This window comes from Periophthalmus magnuspinnatus, chromosome 6, assembly GCF_009829125.3.
Source record: "Periophthalmus magnuspinnatus isolate fPerMag1 chromosome 6, fPerMag1.2.pri, whole genome shotgun sequence".
Lineage (NCBI taxonomy): Eukaryota > Metazoa > Chordata > Actinopteri > Gobiiformes > Gobiidae > Periophthalmus > Periophthalmus magnuspinnatus.
The window spans coordinates 23,788,502-23,805,077 of NC_047131.1; the positions used below are offsets into that span (position 1 = coordinate 23,788,502).

At 41.5% G+C, this 16,576-nt stretch overlaps 1 protein-coding gene across 1 annotated transcript; it reads right to left on the bottom strand.

Annotated features, from left to right (window-relative positions):
- Positions 1 to 11: 11 nt before the first annotated feature.
- chka (choline kinase alpha) lies at positions 12 to 16,324 on the bottom strand. Its single transcript, XM_055222469.1, has 12 exons — positions 15,872 to 16,324; positions 14,851 to 14,959; positions 13,231 to 13,284; positions 6,927 to 7,040; positions 5,947 to 6,080; positions 4,295 to 4,399; positions 3,998 to 4,056; positions 3,836 to 3,920; positions 2,588 to 2,696; positions 2,276 to 2,382; positions 2,114 to 2,195; positions 12 to 1,949 (listed from the first exon to the last, which is right to left on the bottom strand). The coding sequence occupies exons 1-12, from the start codon at positions 16,165 to 16,167 to the stop codon at positions 1,890 to 1,892; spliced, it is 1,314 nt and encodes a 437-aa protein (XP_055078444.1). The 5' UTR covers positions 16,168 to 16,324; the 3' UTR covers positions 12 to 1,889.
- Positions 16,325 to 16,576: the final 252 nt, after the last annotated feature.

Consider the following 16,576-nt stretch of genomic DNA (forward strand, 5'->3'; position numbering starts at 1 on the left):
AACATCAAAATGAGACTAAACTGTTATTTATATTTTATTGTTGCAAAGCATATGCAATATGTACAGCTCATTATTATTTTGTAAATAATTCAGATGAATACATTGGCACCCAAAATATTACTCCTATAGGTGTTGTATAGTTGCAGCACTAAACAAAGTGTATGCTATAAGACTAAGGCGATTTGTTTAATCTATACATGAAACTGTTTTGAGTGAATTTGAGTGTGGAGTTTGTTCTAAACTGTGTGAAGTCACTGGATGAACCTGTTACATATCATAATACAAATGTGTTATTTATAATAGCAATGGACAGGTATGGAATGTACAAAATCAGCAGATCAACAAACACTTAGAAATGTGAAAAAAAAATATATATATGATAATGTTTACAGACTTGCATGACTCCTAACATACATAATATGTAACACTGTAATGTTGCCCCAATAGAGAAAATACTGAAATGTACCAAAGACTGTTCCCCTGCTACTCATTTATAAAAAACAATTACATGTCTCTTCCCCCCAACCCACTAGCCCCATATACATGAATCCATTATTTTCATAACACATAATACACTATAAAAAATAAACATTTCCAACAGCCCCACATGCAAACAGTGGGTCGATAACTTTAAAGTGCCTCAATAGACATTCAAACTGTTGTGGATAGTCCCAGTCCAGTTACTAACAGTTTGTCTCTACTCTACCTTTGCCTCACACACCTCAGAGGCTCACAAGTCAGAGGAAACCAGAGCCTACTACCATTCAGAGCCACTGGCCATAGCTTAAACATATAGCATGATAGTAGTCTTTGTGTTATACATGACAAAAGCCTGTAAAACATGTATTGTTAAAACCCATTTTTAATAATGTTGGTTTGAAGCAAGGACTGAGTTTTGAGTATCTTATATAAATTACCAATACATTTGCCAACTGTATTAACCATTTGTAGTCTATAGTGTATCTGGGTTAAACCACCCCCTCAGACTGATATAAACAGTATCCACAAAAACAGTGCATGTGTATGTTACCACTGCAGCTGTTTAAAAATCACCTAAATGGCATTATGTTAGAATAAAGAGATTAAACGTGGAATGTTTTGGCTCAGACTTAAAATGCAGTGTAGATAAGATGCTGATAAGTTAAATCCATGTGTACACTTCTCAGTGGTTCACATTAATAAGGTTAGAAAAGTGTCTGTAAACATTTGTGTAGGGAGTAACAAGAACCACCCATTTAATGAAGTTTGCTGTATGTTGTTTGATGAGGCTTATCGATTTAAACATGAACAGGCTTATGGAAATGTGACAAAAAGTATTAATTCTTATAAAATAATATAGAAGATTTAAGAGAGAAATTAACACCAAGTGTGAACCAGTGTGGCCTGTCACAGTCAAGTCACAATTTGGCCAGGCCCCAAGTAACAGTAAGGGCCAGGATACTGGCACAATAATATTTATATATAATATACATACTAGTTAGCAACTGGCTGTGTCAGTTAGCAGCAATCTACAAAGAGTAGTTCACATTTTGGTTCATCCCCACAATGTGTAAGGGCCAACACTGATGTTTAACATTTCTAATTTAACTGTAGCATCTGTCCAGCTCAAATGTAACTCCTGCATTAGTGTGGTCTCAAAAGGCAGAAGCTGACTGTACATGTTAGTACAATGATGGTATCACTGTTGGCTTTCAAAGAGTTACACAATGTAAACTTTGAGCTGCAATGGATAGTATAGCATACTTTAAGCATTTGGCTACAAGAAGATAAGGCTTTGGTCAAAACCAAACACAGCCTGAAACCTCTGCTGCAGGGAGTGTAAGTAAAGCGAGTGGAATCCTCTTGAATCTCCACTGCCTTTGGCTGTGATTCACCAACTCATTTGCTGTTTATATGCCCAGCAACCTCTTCTGCTGGAAATACGATTCAAATCTGGCCTGGGCATATTCCTGCAATGCACAGAACAAAGACATTTCTTATAAATAAAGTACAATATGTAGTATATAGTAAGCTTTGAATGTGCTGATTTAAAAATTTGGGCAACACAACTGTAGTCACGAGCCGTTATCAGTAAATTGAACTTTTGAATAGGAATCTTTCATTGTGGACTTACTAGATATCCAAATTTGATGGTGGAAAGTCGGGCCTGAATTATGGACCATAACCCCCAGAAGAAGTGCGAAGCCAGTGAAAACCTTTGGATAACACAATTGTTCATATTGAGTTGTTGCTGATAACTGATAATTGAGACTGAGATCTTTGATGCTGTACTCACCTGTTCACCTCCACAAACATCTCCTCTTTCAGCCTCATTTGGTCCTCTTCATCCATGTTATCAAACTCATGCTCGTACTCACTCAGATAGCTTTCAATGAAAAGCATCTACAAACAAACAACAGGTACAAAGCATTATATCATGTGTGTTGATAACAATGCAATCCCACTAACACGTACTAATAGATTCATAGAGGAATGGTGGGTATGGCTTAAGGGCTTGGCCCAAGGACACAAAAACAATATGCAAACCAGTAGTAGCTCAAATAAAATACTACAGTTTGAAGTGTGTAATGTTGCATTCAGTACATACTTGCTGGGCTTTGGTGGGGTAAGCCTGAGTGTTCACTTTGAAGAAAGGAAACTCATCACAGTTGTAGTCGTACATCCATTCACAGAAATGATTGCCAATGTCAAAGCCTCTGAAAGATACAAAAACAACTGCAATATTTAATGTCAAGCTATTTTTATAAAGAAAAAATAATAATACTGGCTGACAGTTAAAGTGTACACAAAGGACTCAATGTGTGTCTGTATGTGTTAAAAGCTTGGTGGTGTAGGAGTCTCTATATTCTTTCATTGGTTTCCACAATAACGTCTGTTACTCTTAAGCTGCACATTTCACCCAGGCAACACTCACACCATTGTTTCCACTTTGCCGCGACATCCCGATGAGTGTGCTGCAGAAAACGAACTGTGTGTTTGTGGGTGTGTCCTGGGTTACATGTGGTCGCTCACGTGTGGAGTGTGGGCCACAAATTCACAACACGTGTTACATCACTATGCTTTGGGGGGCTGCAGGAGAGAGGAGGGGGTGTGAGGGGTTAGAGGGACTCAGTGCTGTGAAAATGCCTCGACAGGAGAGCTTTGTCTTCTAGAGAGTGAGCCAAGGCCAAAGACAGTGTTTCCCACAGCTAACCAGGAATTCACACACACAAGGCGATTCTCTGGAAAACTACTGCTATGGCCAATATCAATAATGTTGTCAGGTCAAAGAATGAGGCTATCTCTCCATTCTGAGCCTTCTGATTGGTTAGCCAAATTCTGGTTACATAATACAGTGATTATATTCAGTGGAGAGTTTGGTAGGGAGAAGCAGCAGAGCAACACACCGCTGGAAGACAAGACCTTTTTTTTGGCTAGTATCTAGGTTACTGCCTAACACAAAATAAGACCACCATCCGCATATTTCAAGGGTTTCTTCATCTATCAGCTGTACAAAATAATGTATAGACTAAGTCAAACTAAACACTAGTTGACAAAAAATGCTTTAAAAATTACAAAACTATTGAGCTGTGGTTATATGTCTATCTAGTGCATATGTATTATTATAGCTTTCTATTGTTTTGATCAAACCAGCGCTGGTATCAACAATATGGATCTGATTTTGTCTGTATTAACAATATGCAAACATATTTTATGCCACTTGAGCAGCACATTCAGTCTGGGATGTGACATAAAAAGAGACATCACTAATATTACACACCTAAATTCTGTTGTCAAGTGTAAATCAATAATAAACTGGCTTATAACCAAGTGTGGCTGTTCAATGTGAATATACCTGTAATTGTAGCTGCTATACTCAAAATCGATGAGCATCAGTTTCTGTTGAGAGCTCTGACCACCCTTCAGCAGCAGGATGTTACCTTGAAACAGATACAAAGAAACCTTTAACAAAAAGAAAAATGCTGAAATTGCCTGTAGTCAGTTGTTTTGGCTTTACCTTCCTGGCAGTCGTTATGGCAGAACACAACAGGAGATGGTGTGGAGCTCAGCAGTGCCCTGGACAGACAAACACGGACATTCCACTCATTTTTTAAGCTCAAAAACAAATCTCTGCAAATATGTGTCAGCGCTCCACCATCTCGTAAATGTGTTTGGCTCATCGGTGTTTTGTGGAGACCTACACCTGTTACATAAGGCAGCTGCTGGGAACTTTCCATCTAGTGTCAGCGGCTGTTGTTGGTGAACGTGTGTGTGTGTGTGTGTGTGTGCATGTTTGTATATGTGGGGAACTGACCTGAGAGTGTCCATCTCATGAGGCAGATCGTAGCTCAGCAGGTGATTGTAGAGGCGCAGCTGGGACTCCATGGTGAAGTTGAGCCTCATCACTTGACTCAGGTACCTAGAATAGATAAAATATTGTTAAACTCTCACATTAATAATACTTTCAACATTCTATTTTTGCTCATGTCCTTTATATTCCAATGTCATCCATAGACTGTATATATAAATGGACATAGCTAACCTGCTAGCTGCCGCGTTCCATATAGGAAGTGAGCATTCTGGCTCCATTAACCCTGACTCCAATTCACTTTCTATTGAAAAACTGTTGCTCCTCTTTCCATAACTGCTGCTGTCAGACTCATCATTTTGGTCTTAAAATATTTGTATTAATCCACACTACATGATCCTAGTGTTTTTATTTAGTTATTTTGTCCATAACTTAAGATATGAACATTAATAACAGATCAATGAGGTTGCTCCTGCTAGCATTAGCAACAGGTTAGCAAAAGGTTTGATTGAGAGCGTTACAAAGGGCCCACTCCCTGCTAAACCAGTAGTGCAGGTGGGAAGGGGCATTACCTTCCGCCTCGCTCCAAATTTGGTTGCTATGATACTCGTGGTCAGAATTCCAAACATAGAACTCAAAATTTGGTCGTATAACTGTTAGCGTTGATGAGCTTCATTCAGCTGGAGCCAAACGCTATGGGTGACATCACATGCCATGTCATTATGGTGTGGGTGTCACCACAGTATAAGATTTATAATGGATATGACAAGGTATTAGTCAGATGCTCATTTACAACCCTCACTTATCCATTAACAAAGGACAATTTTTTTGGTTAACTGCAATGGAAATTGCCAGAATTTCATCAGACTCAAAGTAGGCGAAAGAGTGAAGTAGTTAAAGATTGTATAAATCATCTTTTATCTTATCTAAATTGCATGTAGGACTGTAAAGGATAGTCAGGGGTAATCAGGAAATATACTGGTGTGACTCCAATAAAAATACTTCTGTATAAATTGTGTTCTGTAATTAGTATTTTTTTGTATTATTGTTTCCTCATGTACCAAACATCATCATGTGTTCCAATAAGGCATTACATATGTCTATGGATGTATCAGCATTCACAGGACATTCATAAATTCCTTCTACTCTAGTCACTCCTGTTGCACCCTTCCAGTCAGTGGATCTAACCGAACCACTAACCTTTGGATCCACCCAGCTACTGTCGCCTAGGTAGGTTAGTTCTTTCTGATTCCAGGGCAATGAATGCGCTTAGAGAGGTTAATGGGGTGAAAAAATCGGAGTAGGACTATCACTTGTACAACTGCTAATATACTATTTCAATGTAAAGAGACATGTTAATAGGCAGGGGACATATCCACATGCAAAAATGATAGAGAGGAAAAGATGACAGTCCTAGCTTTATCGGCTTTATCCAAATTGAGGGTCAGTTAAAAATGTTAAACAAAAAATGCTTTTTTACTGATGCGGGAAGCTCAAGATAGTCTCCCTTAAGCTTTAATTATGATCAGAAGAAACTTGTGATGAAGACAATGGACTTTTATCGCTACACTCCAATATTGCATAATGTAATTAAAAACATAAAATGAGCTCATTGTCCAACAGATATGCGCAGCCCCACAAAAAGTTAAAACACTCACTTTTCCATGGTGCCGTACAGCCATTTCGGTTCTTTGTTGAACGGCATCCTCATCCCATGAAACTTGGCCAGCTTTTCAGCCACCTCTGCTGAGATACTGGGAGCACTTAGTTCGCAGGTTTCCAGCTTACGACTCTGCCAAAAACATGTCAACAATGTAGGCATAGTATTACAAGCTACTTATTTATTTTTATTTATTAACCACTTAATTTATCTTTATTTGTACAGGGAGAGCCCGATGAGAGCAATCAGACTCTCCTTTTCATGGGCACTCTGTTTAAATAAAGAAAAAAAGTACATAAGTCCATTTAGGAAATTAAAAACAGGTGCAGGTGAGTATAAATGTTTATCACTAGATTATTAAACTGTATTTGTGGCACCAAAGTATTGCTTGTCCTTGAAATATATTCAATTTGAGTGAAGCATAGCTGCTAAAAGCCCTTTTTCCCCATCTCACTTCTGGTGCAACTACACCTTAGACTTGCACAATCATGTTTTCTTGTATTTAATGTTGTCTTATCAATGTTCAACAAGCAAGTTAGATATTTCAGCAGTCTATGGTGTTGTCCCCTATAAATACATTTTATACAGTGTTGTTCTAACAGACAACGCCAGGCTGCTTTCGTAGTGTACAGTGATGGGTTTTACTATTAACCAAGAATATCTATTATCTTAATTTTACTAAAAGTACACAGTTTAGGTAAATAAATTGTTTCATTTTGAGTCAGCCTGTTCAAACATTTGGACAGTAATTTTATGAAACCCTTACGCAAAAACGCAAATAATAAAGTCTACTGTTACTGCAGGTTACAAGATGTCAGTAACCCTGAATTACAGTCTCTACAGAATAACCACTCCCTGCGGTATTTCAAGTATTTGTACTAAATATTCAAATGTTAACCCTGTTTTTGATTTGTAATAGAGCGGAGCATTTTCAAGACAGACATTTAAACTTGATCATAGTGAGTCGCGGTCACTTACTGGGATGTACTGCTCCAGTCGTCCCTGAGGAAAAATCCCATAGAGTTTGGGTCCTAGCTCTCTCTCAGCTAAAATGGCGAACATCACACTCTCCAGCACCATGGCCTCAGCCCCCTGCAACACACACATGAAGAAACACTTAACAAGAGACACTTACCAGCAGACAGCCTGTACAAGCTACATAAATAATAAAACATCAAGCTTTTTCATGTCACTCAGCCTAATCCAGAAAGGCTCAAGTGAGATATTATTTAAACAACATAACCCCAAAAAGGCTTTTTAAAATGTGGCAGTGAGTTCCTTTATTTCAAGCTGCATTTAAGAGTCAATGTGTTAACCTTAAAATGACTGAATAGTGGACACACACATTACACATCATACAAAGTTTATTTATTCACAAAATATGTTAGTAATGTGTTGTTAATCATTGTGGAGAAACTCACCATAGCTGAGGGTGAGGCACACTGAAAATGAGATGGAAATTATAAAGAATTGAACAAAAATAAGACCAGATTTATTTTTTTTTCTAAAACAAAAGAAACCCTGGATGAACTTCTGCATCTCACCTGACAAAAAGTAAAGTATCAAGCTGAATAAGATTAACTTAGAAAAAAAGCAAACCCTGAAGAACAGGTGGACTTAAAATACTGGGAACAGTTGGCAGACCAAAGCGCTCTCACTGTTAGAGCGGATGAAGCAAGGAGACAGCCCTGTCCTTTTTCTTTTATCACAGAATTCACACAAACTGCAGCTCAGGAGGCGCCCAAGGTTAATAGAGGGAGGGCCGCACTCCTAAGAGAGCTGTTATTGTTGAACACTGTAGACTTCAAGACCCAGAACAATGCTCCCCTTAGAGTACAGTCCTATTTTAGACACATTTTCAACTAAAAGGGATTCCCACTTTTATGTTTCCTTCTTTTTAAATAGAATACAAGCAGGGTGCAGCACTGGTGGTCTAATAAATACAAATGTAAAACTATTCAAATCCTATACACAAGCAAAGTACTGTTACTACTAATCCATTTACAGTTTGCAAGTAGGTTACAACAATTACTAGTACTGGTAATATTACCACCAACGTTAAGCTCTACTACTACTCTTTGTACTTCCAAATACGTTTTTAATTAATATAATTGTAAAACCTATGATCCATTTCCACTTTTTTGCCTGACTTTCAACAGAATCATGTACTGTCAACTCCAGCACGAATGTTGTCATTTCCAGCCAATGTACAAATGTGTCAGTCCTGACCTCCAGCTGCAGAGCACAGATAAGAGGAAGCTGCTCTGATTATGTTGTTTTACAATTCACATACAGCTGAAATGGTTTTGAACATATAGGTCACAGCCAAACAAAGTGTTTCCATTTCGATTTGCAAATTTGCTTATTTTACATCCATCCATCCATCCATCCATTTTCTTCCGCTTATCCGGGGCCGGGTCGCGGTGGCAGCAGTCTAAGCAGGGACTCCCAGACTTCCCTCACCCCAGACACATCCTCCAGCTCCTCCAGTGGGATCCCAAGGCGTTCCCAGGCCAGCCGAGAGACATAGTCCCTCCAGCGTGTCCTGGGTCTTCCCCGGGGCCTCCTCCCGGTGGGACATGCCCAGAACACCTCCCTAGGGAGGCGTCCAGGAGGCATCCTGAGCAGATGCCCGAGCCACCTAAACTGGTTCCTCTCAACGTGTAGGAGCAGCGGCTCTACTCCGAGCTCCTCCCGTGTGACTGAGCTCCTCACCCCATCCCTAAGGGTGCGCCCAGCCACCCTGCGGAGGAAACCCATTTCAGCCGCTTGTATCCGTGATCTTGTCCTTTCGGTCATTACCCAGAGCTCATGACCATAGGTGAGGGTAGGAACATAGATTGACCGGTAAATCGAGAGCTTTGCCTTTGGGCTCAGCTCCTTCTTTACCACAACGGACCGATACAGTGACCGCATCACTGCAGACGCTGCACCGATCCACCTGTCAATCTCACGCTCCATCCTTCCCTCACTCGTGAACAAGACCCCGAGATACTTGAACTCCTCCACTTGGGGCAGAGACTCACCACCCACCCGGAGAGGGCAAACCACCTTTTTCCGGTCGAGAACCATGGCCTCGGATTTAGAGGAGCTGATTCTCATCCTCTTCTGATCTCAGCCACTTCACACTCGGCTGCAAACCGCCCCAGTGCCTGCTGCAGGTCCTGGCTCGAAGAAGCCATCAGGACAACATCATCCGCAAACAGCAGAGATGAAATCCTGTGGTTCCCAAACCAGACCCCCTCTGGCCCCTGGCTGCACCTAGAAATTCTGTCCAAAAATATAATGAACAGAACCGGTGAGAAAGGGCAGCCCTGGCAGAGTCCAACATGCACCGGGAACAGGTCTGACTTACTGCCGGCAATGCGAACACAGCTCCTGCTCCAGTCATACAGGGACCGGACAGCCCTTAGCAAAGGGCCCCGGACCCCATACTCCCGGAGCACCCCCCAAAGGACACCACGAGGGACACGGTCGAATGCCTTCTCCAAATCCACAAAACACATGTGGACTGGTTGGGCAAACTCCCATGAACCCTCAAGGACCCGATGGAGAGTATAAAGCTGGTCCAGTGTTCCACGACCGGGACGAAAACCACACTGCTCCTCCTGAATCCGAGGTTCGACTATCGGTCGGATTCTCCTCTCCAGTACCCTGGAGTAGACCTTACCGGGAAGGCTGAGGAGTGTGATTCCCCTGTAATTGGAACACACCCTCCGGTCCCACTCCAGTGGTACTGTCCCCGACCGCCATGCGATGTTGCAGAGACGTGTCAGCCAAGACAGTCCCACAACATCCAGAGACTTGAGGTACTCGGGACAGATCTCGTCCACCCCCGGAGCCTTGCCACCGAGGAGCTTGCTAACCACCTCGGTGACTTCAGCCAGGGTGGTGGACGAGTCCGCCTCCGAGTCCCCAGTCTCTGCTTCCTCCTCGGAAGACATGACGGGGGATTGAGGAGATCCTCAAAGTATTCCTTCCACCGCCCGACAACATCCCCAGTCAAGGTCAGCAGCTCTCCACCCGCACTGTAAACAGTGTTGGTGAAGCACTGCTCCTCCCTCCTGAGGCGTCTGACGGTTTGCCAGAATTTCTTTGAGGCCATCCGATAGTCCTTCTCCATGGCCTCCCCGAACTCCTCCCAACCCCGAGTTTTTGCCTCTGTGACTGCACGAGCCGCGGCACGCTTGGCCCGCCGGTACTCATCGGCTGCCTCAGGAGTCCCACGAGCCAACAAGGCTCGATAGAACTCCTTCTTCAGCTTGACGGCATCCCTTACTTCCGGTGTCCACCACCGGGTTCGGGGATTGCCGCCACGACAAGCACCGCAGACCTTACGACCACAGCTATGAGCGGCCGCATTGAAAATAGAGGTGGAGAACATGGCCCACTCGGAGTTTATGTCTCCAACCTCCCCCGGGATCAGGGAGAAGCTCTCCCGGAGGTGTGAGTTGAAGACCCCTCTGACAGGGGGCTCTGCCAGGCGTTCCCAACAGACCCTTACAATACGCTTGGATCTGCCAGGTCTGTCCAGCTTCCTCCTCCGCCAGCGAAGGCTACAGGCCGTTTACGTCGCCCGGACTGGCGTTACCGGGGCCCCACCCTGGAGCCAGGCTTGGGGTGGGTGCTCGTCAGCGAGCGCCTGGTGGCCGGGCCTTTCCCCATGGGGCCCGGCTGGGCTCAGCCCGAAGGAGTGACGTGGGGCCGTCCTCATGTGGACCCAGCACCCGCAAGAGGATCCGTAAGGGGCCAGTGCTTGAAGATCTGGGTGGCAGTCGAAGGCGGGGGCCTCGACGACCGGATCTCTGGACATGGAGACTGGCTCTGGGGACATGGAATGTCACCTCGCTGGGAGGGAAGGAGCCGGAGCTTGTGCGGGAGGTTGAGCGTTACGACTAGATATAGTCGGCCTCGCCTCCACGCACAGTTTGGGCTCTGGAACCCAACTTCTCTTATTTTACAGTGTATGGTAACTCAGGTCAATAATGCTGCATTTATTTATATATTTATTTATTTTTTTATTTACAAAGCATGTGTTATTGATAAAGCATGATGTGCATTGCAGAAATGCTTTGGACCAATAACACAGTAGTAATCCAATTTTTTTTTTTAATGATTTATCTTTTAATAATTATGAGGTTTATATTGTTATGTATGCAAAAAGCCTTCATTGACTTACTTACAGCCCATACAAGTGACAGCCCATTGCTTAATGGATAAATTGAGAGTGCAGAACATTCTGCCCCATTCCCAGAGTTTTGAAGTGAGTCCCCCCTGTGTTATGTAACACTTTATCTGCACACTGCCAATCGCATGGTCTTTTAAATGTCTTTTAAGAGCAGTGTGCAACCCTGCATTGAGTCAGCAACAGTCAACAGGCAAAACACAGTACCACAGAAATGTCACCAGTCAGCGTTGTATTTAAGAAAAAAATTATAGAAGAAATTATTCTGTAAAGTTGTGTCTTGGCAGAGGCATGTACACTATTTCTAGTTCTGATTTGTTGTTAGTGTTGTTTTGGCCCATTTTTAAGCTTCAGTCAATTATTTAAACTTAATATAGTATAACATTGAGAGTAATCTGACTTGCTACAACATGTAACTAAGATGTGAGCATAATGTAATGTAAACATGAATTAAGACATACATAATATTTTAACAGCACACACTTTGCTTTAAGGACAAGCTATAGATCTATAGAAGCTATAGAAATATGAAAATGTTTTTCTCACAGAGTAACCCAATGTAACAGTGCTGATACTCCACTGTCCTCTGGTAGCCCTTGTTCTTTCATTGGTTTCCACTGACCTATTTAAGATACTGTGGGGTGTTTGCCTTTGAGTAAATAGTTATCTATCAACAAAGCTCACCATTATGCAAGCAAAAACAAACTTTAAAATACCCCTCCCCCAGCCCTTTCAAAGTTTCCCATTTTGCACCGGAAATAGGAGCTTCCTGTAACCTTATTTGAAGACCCAACACTGCACTTTCTGAACTCTGAAGGCTTACTGTCATAACACATGGCTGATACACACTAAGGGAATATTATGTGTGCCTCATATCAGGACAATAGTGCAACAATGGCCTTGGAGAATTAGCACAGGTGAAAGGTTAGCCGCTGGCACCCAATAACCTCATTAGCGCAGCTGTATTGTGACTGCCAATGAGCCAATAAGACAGGCGGTGAGCTTTATCATAACAATAGCAACAATATATCTTTCTTTTTATATTGGCCTGGCATGCATTTGCAAAGAATGTAAGTAAATGCACAACAACTTAATAAAAATATCTCTATGTAGTTACAATTAGCCTACTGGATTGGACTGAGATACAAAAAATTTCACACCACTCTTGGCTTTTAAAGTCCAACTAATTGGTACATTTTGCAGCAGTAGTTGATCGGCTAATTAAATAGTTCAATAGTTCTGTTTATTTACATAATCAAAGGAGATATGCACAAGGTAAACAAAATGTAATTGCATACTTGTAGTTGGACCTTGGAATGCTGATATCATAATGGCACAAATTAAATTATTTCTTTCTTTTTTTTACAGGTACTTTAATTAAAGCAACACTATGTAACTTTCTGGAGGTGGCACACCACTTACATGATTCCATCAAAGCAGAAAATGAAAACTTTTTCATGGAAATACATAGGTTTTGTGCCATACTGTGGAAATAAAAAAAGTGGAGGTGGAGATGCAAGCACATTAAGGGTACATGTTGATACATGATTTTCAGTGGAATCAAAGCATCCAAAAAGAAAAAAACAAACATGCCTTTATTTTTTGTATGTTTTTTGACTAAAAAGTTACACGATAAGGCTTCAAATAAATATTTTCCATGAACCATTGAGTGCTGTCTCTTGCTCCAAAGTGACGTAGAGGATTAATGGGATCTTGAGTGTAATCCAAATTGGATTGGGCCCGAGCAGACAGCATTGTGACAGGTGCATAAGGGTGACACTGACACAGTTACTCTGACATTACATATACCCTGTACATAAACTAATGTTGAGTTTGGATGTCCTAACCTCAATTACACACAGCCTTATGTAACTCAAACTGGTGATTCAATGGGTCTAAGGTCATTATCACATGATGTTGAGCAATAGACTATTTTGGGTTAGAGAGTAAAGCATGTGTGAACTAGCTTCAACAACTAGATAACTCAGTTTTGGTTTAAACTGAAAAGGTTAATGTCTCAACATTCATATTATACAAATGCACATACATGTTACTCCAAAGGTTTATACGTGAGCTGAGCAGTTATGATTTACTTACTTGAAAGTGATTCTCTTTGTTTGACAGTCTGGATTCCCCCTTATTACACGACATCTATCAACAAAAAGAAGGAAAGAACTATCCATGAATATATTTTGCAATTTTTTGTTTGTTTGTTTTTTATGTCTAAAGGGTAACAGTACAGTATGAGCTCAAACACACACGGAGTTGTCCTAACTTAGTTAGCATACTGCTGCCTGCCTTTATAATGTGGTTGCATCAAATGAAACTTAACTATGCACATTTTTTCAGCGCTGAGAAACCACAGGCCTGTTAAGTTTAATCATTACTAGTATCTTAATATTAGCCTTTTATAGAGAGACTTGGCATTATCCCTGGTGGAGTTTCCTTGGTGAAGAACACACTGCTTTTGTTCTCTGAGGACATCCTCAGTAATAAAAGCTAAGGGCTGATGTGCCCATTAACAGACTTGAGTTAATACTTAATGAGCAAGCACATAAAAATGACTTATGGACGCTGATGCTGCACACATTCAGCCAACCGGCACATATCTCTTTATTAGACTTTGATAATTTCATTATTACAGACAATTTGGGTTATACAATGTTCTGTCATTATTCTGTTGACTTAGGACAGTTATGTCATGTCAAGGAAAAGTCAGATGTGAAAGTAGGAAGTTTGTGCAGATATTGTCAATCAATTTTTTAGAAAAACAAATCTATCCTCAACACATGAGTGACAGTGCTTTAAATGGCTTTTAAACCTGAAGCCACGTTGTCATGAGATAATGATAAAAGCACACTTATCGCTATGTACAACATATTATCACACTCATTTGTACAACCTGATGCAGAGTGCAACATGTGCACAACTGCTCCTAGTCTGAGTTCATTTGTTGACTAGACAGTTGTAGCTGATTAGAAAGGACAGGGCTAAAGATAAAGAGGCAGACAGCCTTCAGACGGGTCCTACATTAAGAGTTTGTGCTACAGTTCTGTATTAGACTGAGATTTCAGATCTCTCATACTGTACCGTGTTTATGGGTGGGTTCACCTGGGAACAAGAGTGCCCAAGGCACGCTCCTTTGGGATGCCTACGGCAAAGAACACATGCAGGTACAGCCATGGGGGTACATCACTATGTACAACAATGGCTAACACATCCACACTTCAGCAGGCACACATGGGCGCTCTATCCATCCACACTTCTGATGGTGTCAAGCACGCAGCTAATACAATGGGCTTTGGTTGTAAGTGCATGTTTTGTGGCTCAGTAAGAGCTTATTGTGCTCTAAAAAAACTCTTGACCCCCAATGCACATCACATTTCTCAAAGTCATCTTCTAAGATTACCACTACTATATATTTTCTTCTTTGTTGTAACATGCTGTTTACACACCAAAACTTACTTTTCATATCCTGAAAACACAAAATGATACAAATGTTTATTTAGTTTACCTGCCAATATATGCTGTGACTCTTGCATGCACAATTCAGTATATTTGTATACGTCTTTTCTAGCAATTAAAGTTTATATAATAACACCACTGATGTGTAAACAACTCCACTGCATTGAGAAGTTTCTCCCTTATCTCTAAACACAGGACTAAAGTAAACGCGTGATCTAGAAATTTGAACAAAGCTAGAGATATGGCTCCCACCTGCAGAATGGCCCCATAAAGGCGCAGCAAGATGCTCCTTGGCTCATCCCCAACAGTGTCCATGCAGTCAGGGAGACTGCACAGGAAGAGTTTGTTGCTCAGACCACCCCTAGAACAATTAAAACAGCAATAGGCCAACTGTGAGAGGCCAGTAAACACATGCTGTAAATGCACTTATATACCTATGTCCCTATATTAATTTGAGTTACATACAGCACAATTTTCATTGTAAATATAATGCTCCTTGTCAACACTTGTTGTGAACAAGTGCCTATTTTTGCAGTCCAGAGATCATCATTCATAATTTCATAATATTTATATATACAAATACAGATTGGCTAATATTTGTGTGCTTAATTATAAAGGCCCATTGAGTTGTCCAAGGATTTGGGAAGTTGTGGTCCTGCAGATGGCAGCATTTTCTGTAAGAGTTTTCTGAGGACACAGTTAGGTGGGGCCAATCAAAGTGGCGCTATATAGACCAGTCACAACAATAGGATATAAGCATCTGGATCTAAATGCTTTTTTATTTTACATAGGACAACACAGAGTGTGAATATCACTGTGAGAATAACATTGTGGCGACAATCTGTATACAAACTTACATTATGGTGACCTGCTGTCTCTTTTATGGGGACAAAAATCAGGCCCCATGACATAATCCTTTATTATTAGATCAACATGATGGTTTAGATTTTAGCTATGGATGTTAAAGTTAGGCAAGCAGACTAGGCTATCTATGTGTAAGGTTATGGCCAGTTTCCAGGAAATGAACGCAATGTCAATGTAATGTCCCCAAAAAACATGCAAACCTAACTTTTGTTTAGGCTACCTGGGTGTGTGAGAATAACAAGTAGATGCCCAGATGCTCAGACATCACATCATCTAACTGGGTAGGCCTATATCATCTTTGCCAGTTCATATTGAATTAAACGACATCCTTCTTAAATTAGAGTGCCACCAATTGTCTTCGTGAAGTTGGCTAAATAAACTAACTAAATAAATGGGGAACACAGTGTACCTTATGATGGTGATTTGGAAGTTGTCCTCCGTCAGCCGTTTCCAGGCTCCGTGCAGAAATTCCCTGCACCAGCAGTAAGCATTGCGCCTGGTGTCTAGATCGAGCTGCTCGGGGCGCATCAGCTCCTTACATTCCTCCTGGACTTTGGGCTGGACGTGTAGGGCGTTTTCCGTCACCAGCAGCCCCAGCGACATGGAGGGGGATGAAGAAACGCCGTTGATAAATTTGGTTTTCATTGTTTCTTTTATTAAAATAGAAACAGACACAGATTTGTTTGCGACTCGGATTGGATCCATCTTCAGCGATAAGCAGCAATTCCTTTCTTATATTTTATGTTTAGCGAAAAATGTCACACGTTGTTTCGTCTGTATTAGCTGTGGTCTACTTTGAAGAGATTATACAGCGCCACAGACAGAAAGTGAATCAGAAGCAAGAGACGCGCTGTTTTAGACTGGAGGGGGCGGGGTCACGTGGTACCCTACGTCATCAGTCGCCCGCTGGTCACTGATTGGCCAACGTAGACACAGCCCAGCAGGACCAAAACATAAGGGAAGGTTTATTAGGCCGCTTGGGGTAGGCTATGGTGGGTCGGCGTTGGAGCCATTACACCTTTACACCCTGTATGTGTCTTGCCTGTCGGACTGACCAGAATGGTGGAGATTTAAAAGCTCCCACATTGAATAGGATCCATGTCAAATTCAAATA

Excerpts from the sequence above, each read along its gene's own strand:
- chka (XM_055222469.1), bottom strand. The coding sequence starts at position 16,167 with ATGGATCCAATCCGAGTCGCAAACAAATCTGTGTCTGTTTCTATTTTA. Across the intron at positions 7,041-13,230 it reads ACAAAGAGAATCACTTTCAA|GGGGCTGAGGCCATGGTGCT; the intron begins GTAAGTAAATCA and ends TGTGTGTTGCAG. Across the intron at positions 3,921-3,997 it reads CCATAACGACTGCCAGGAAG|GTAACATCCTGCTGCTGAAG; the intron begins GTAAAGCCAAAA and ends ATCTGTTTCAAG.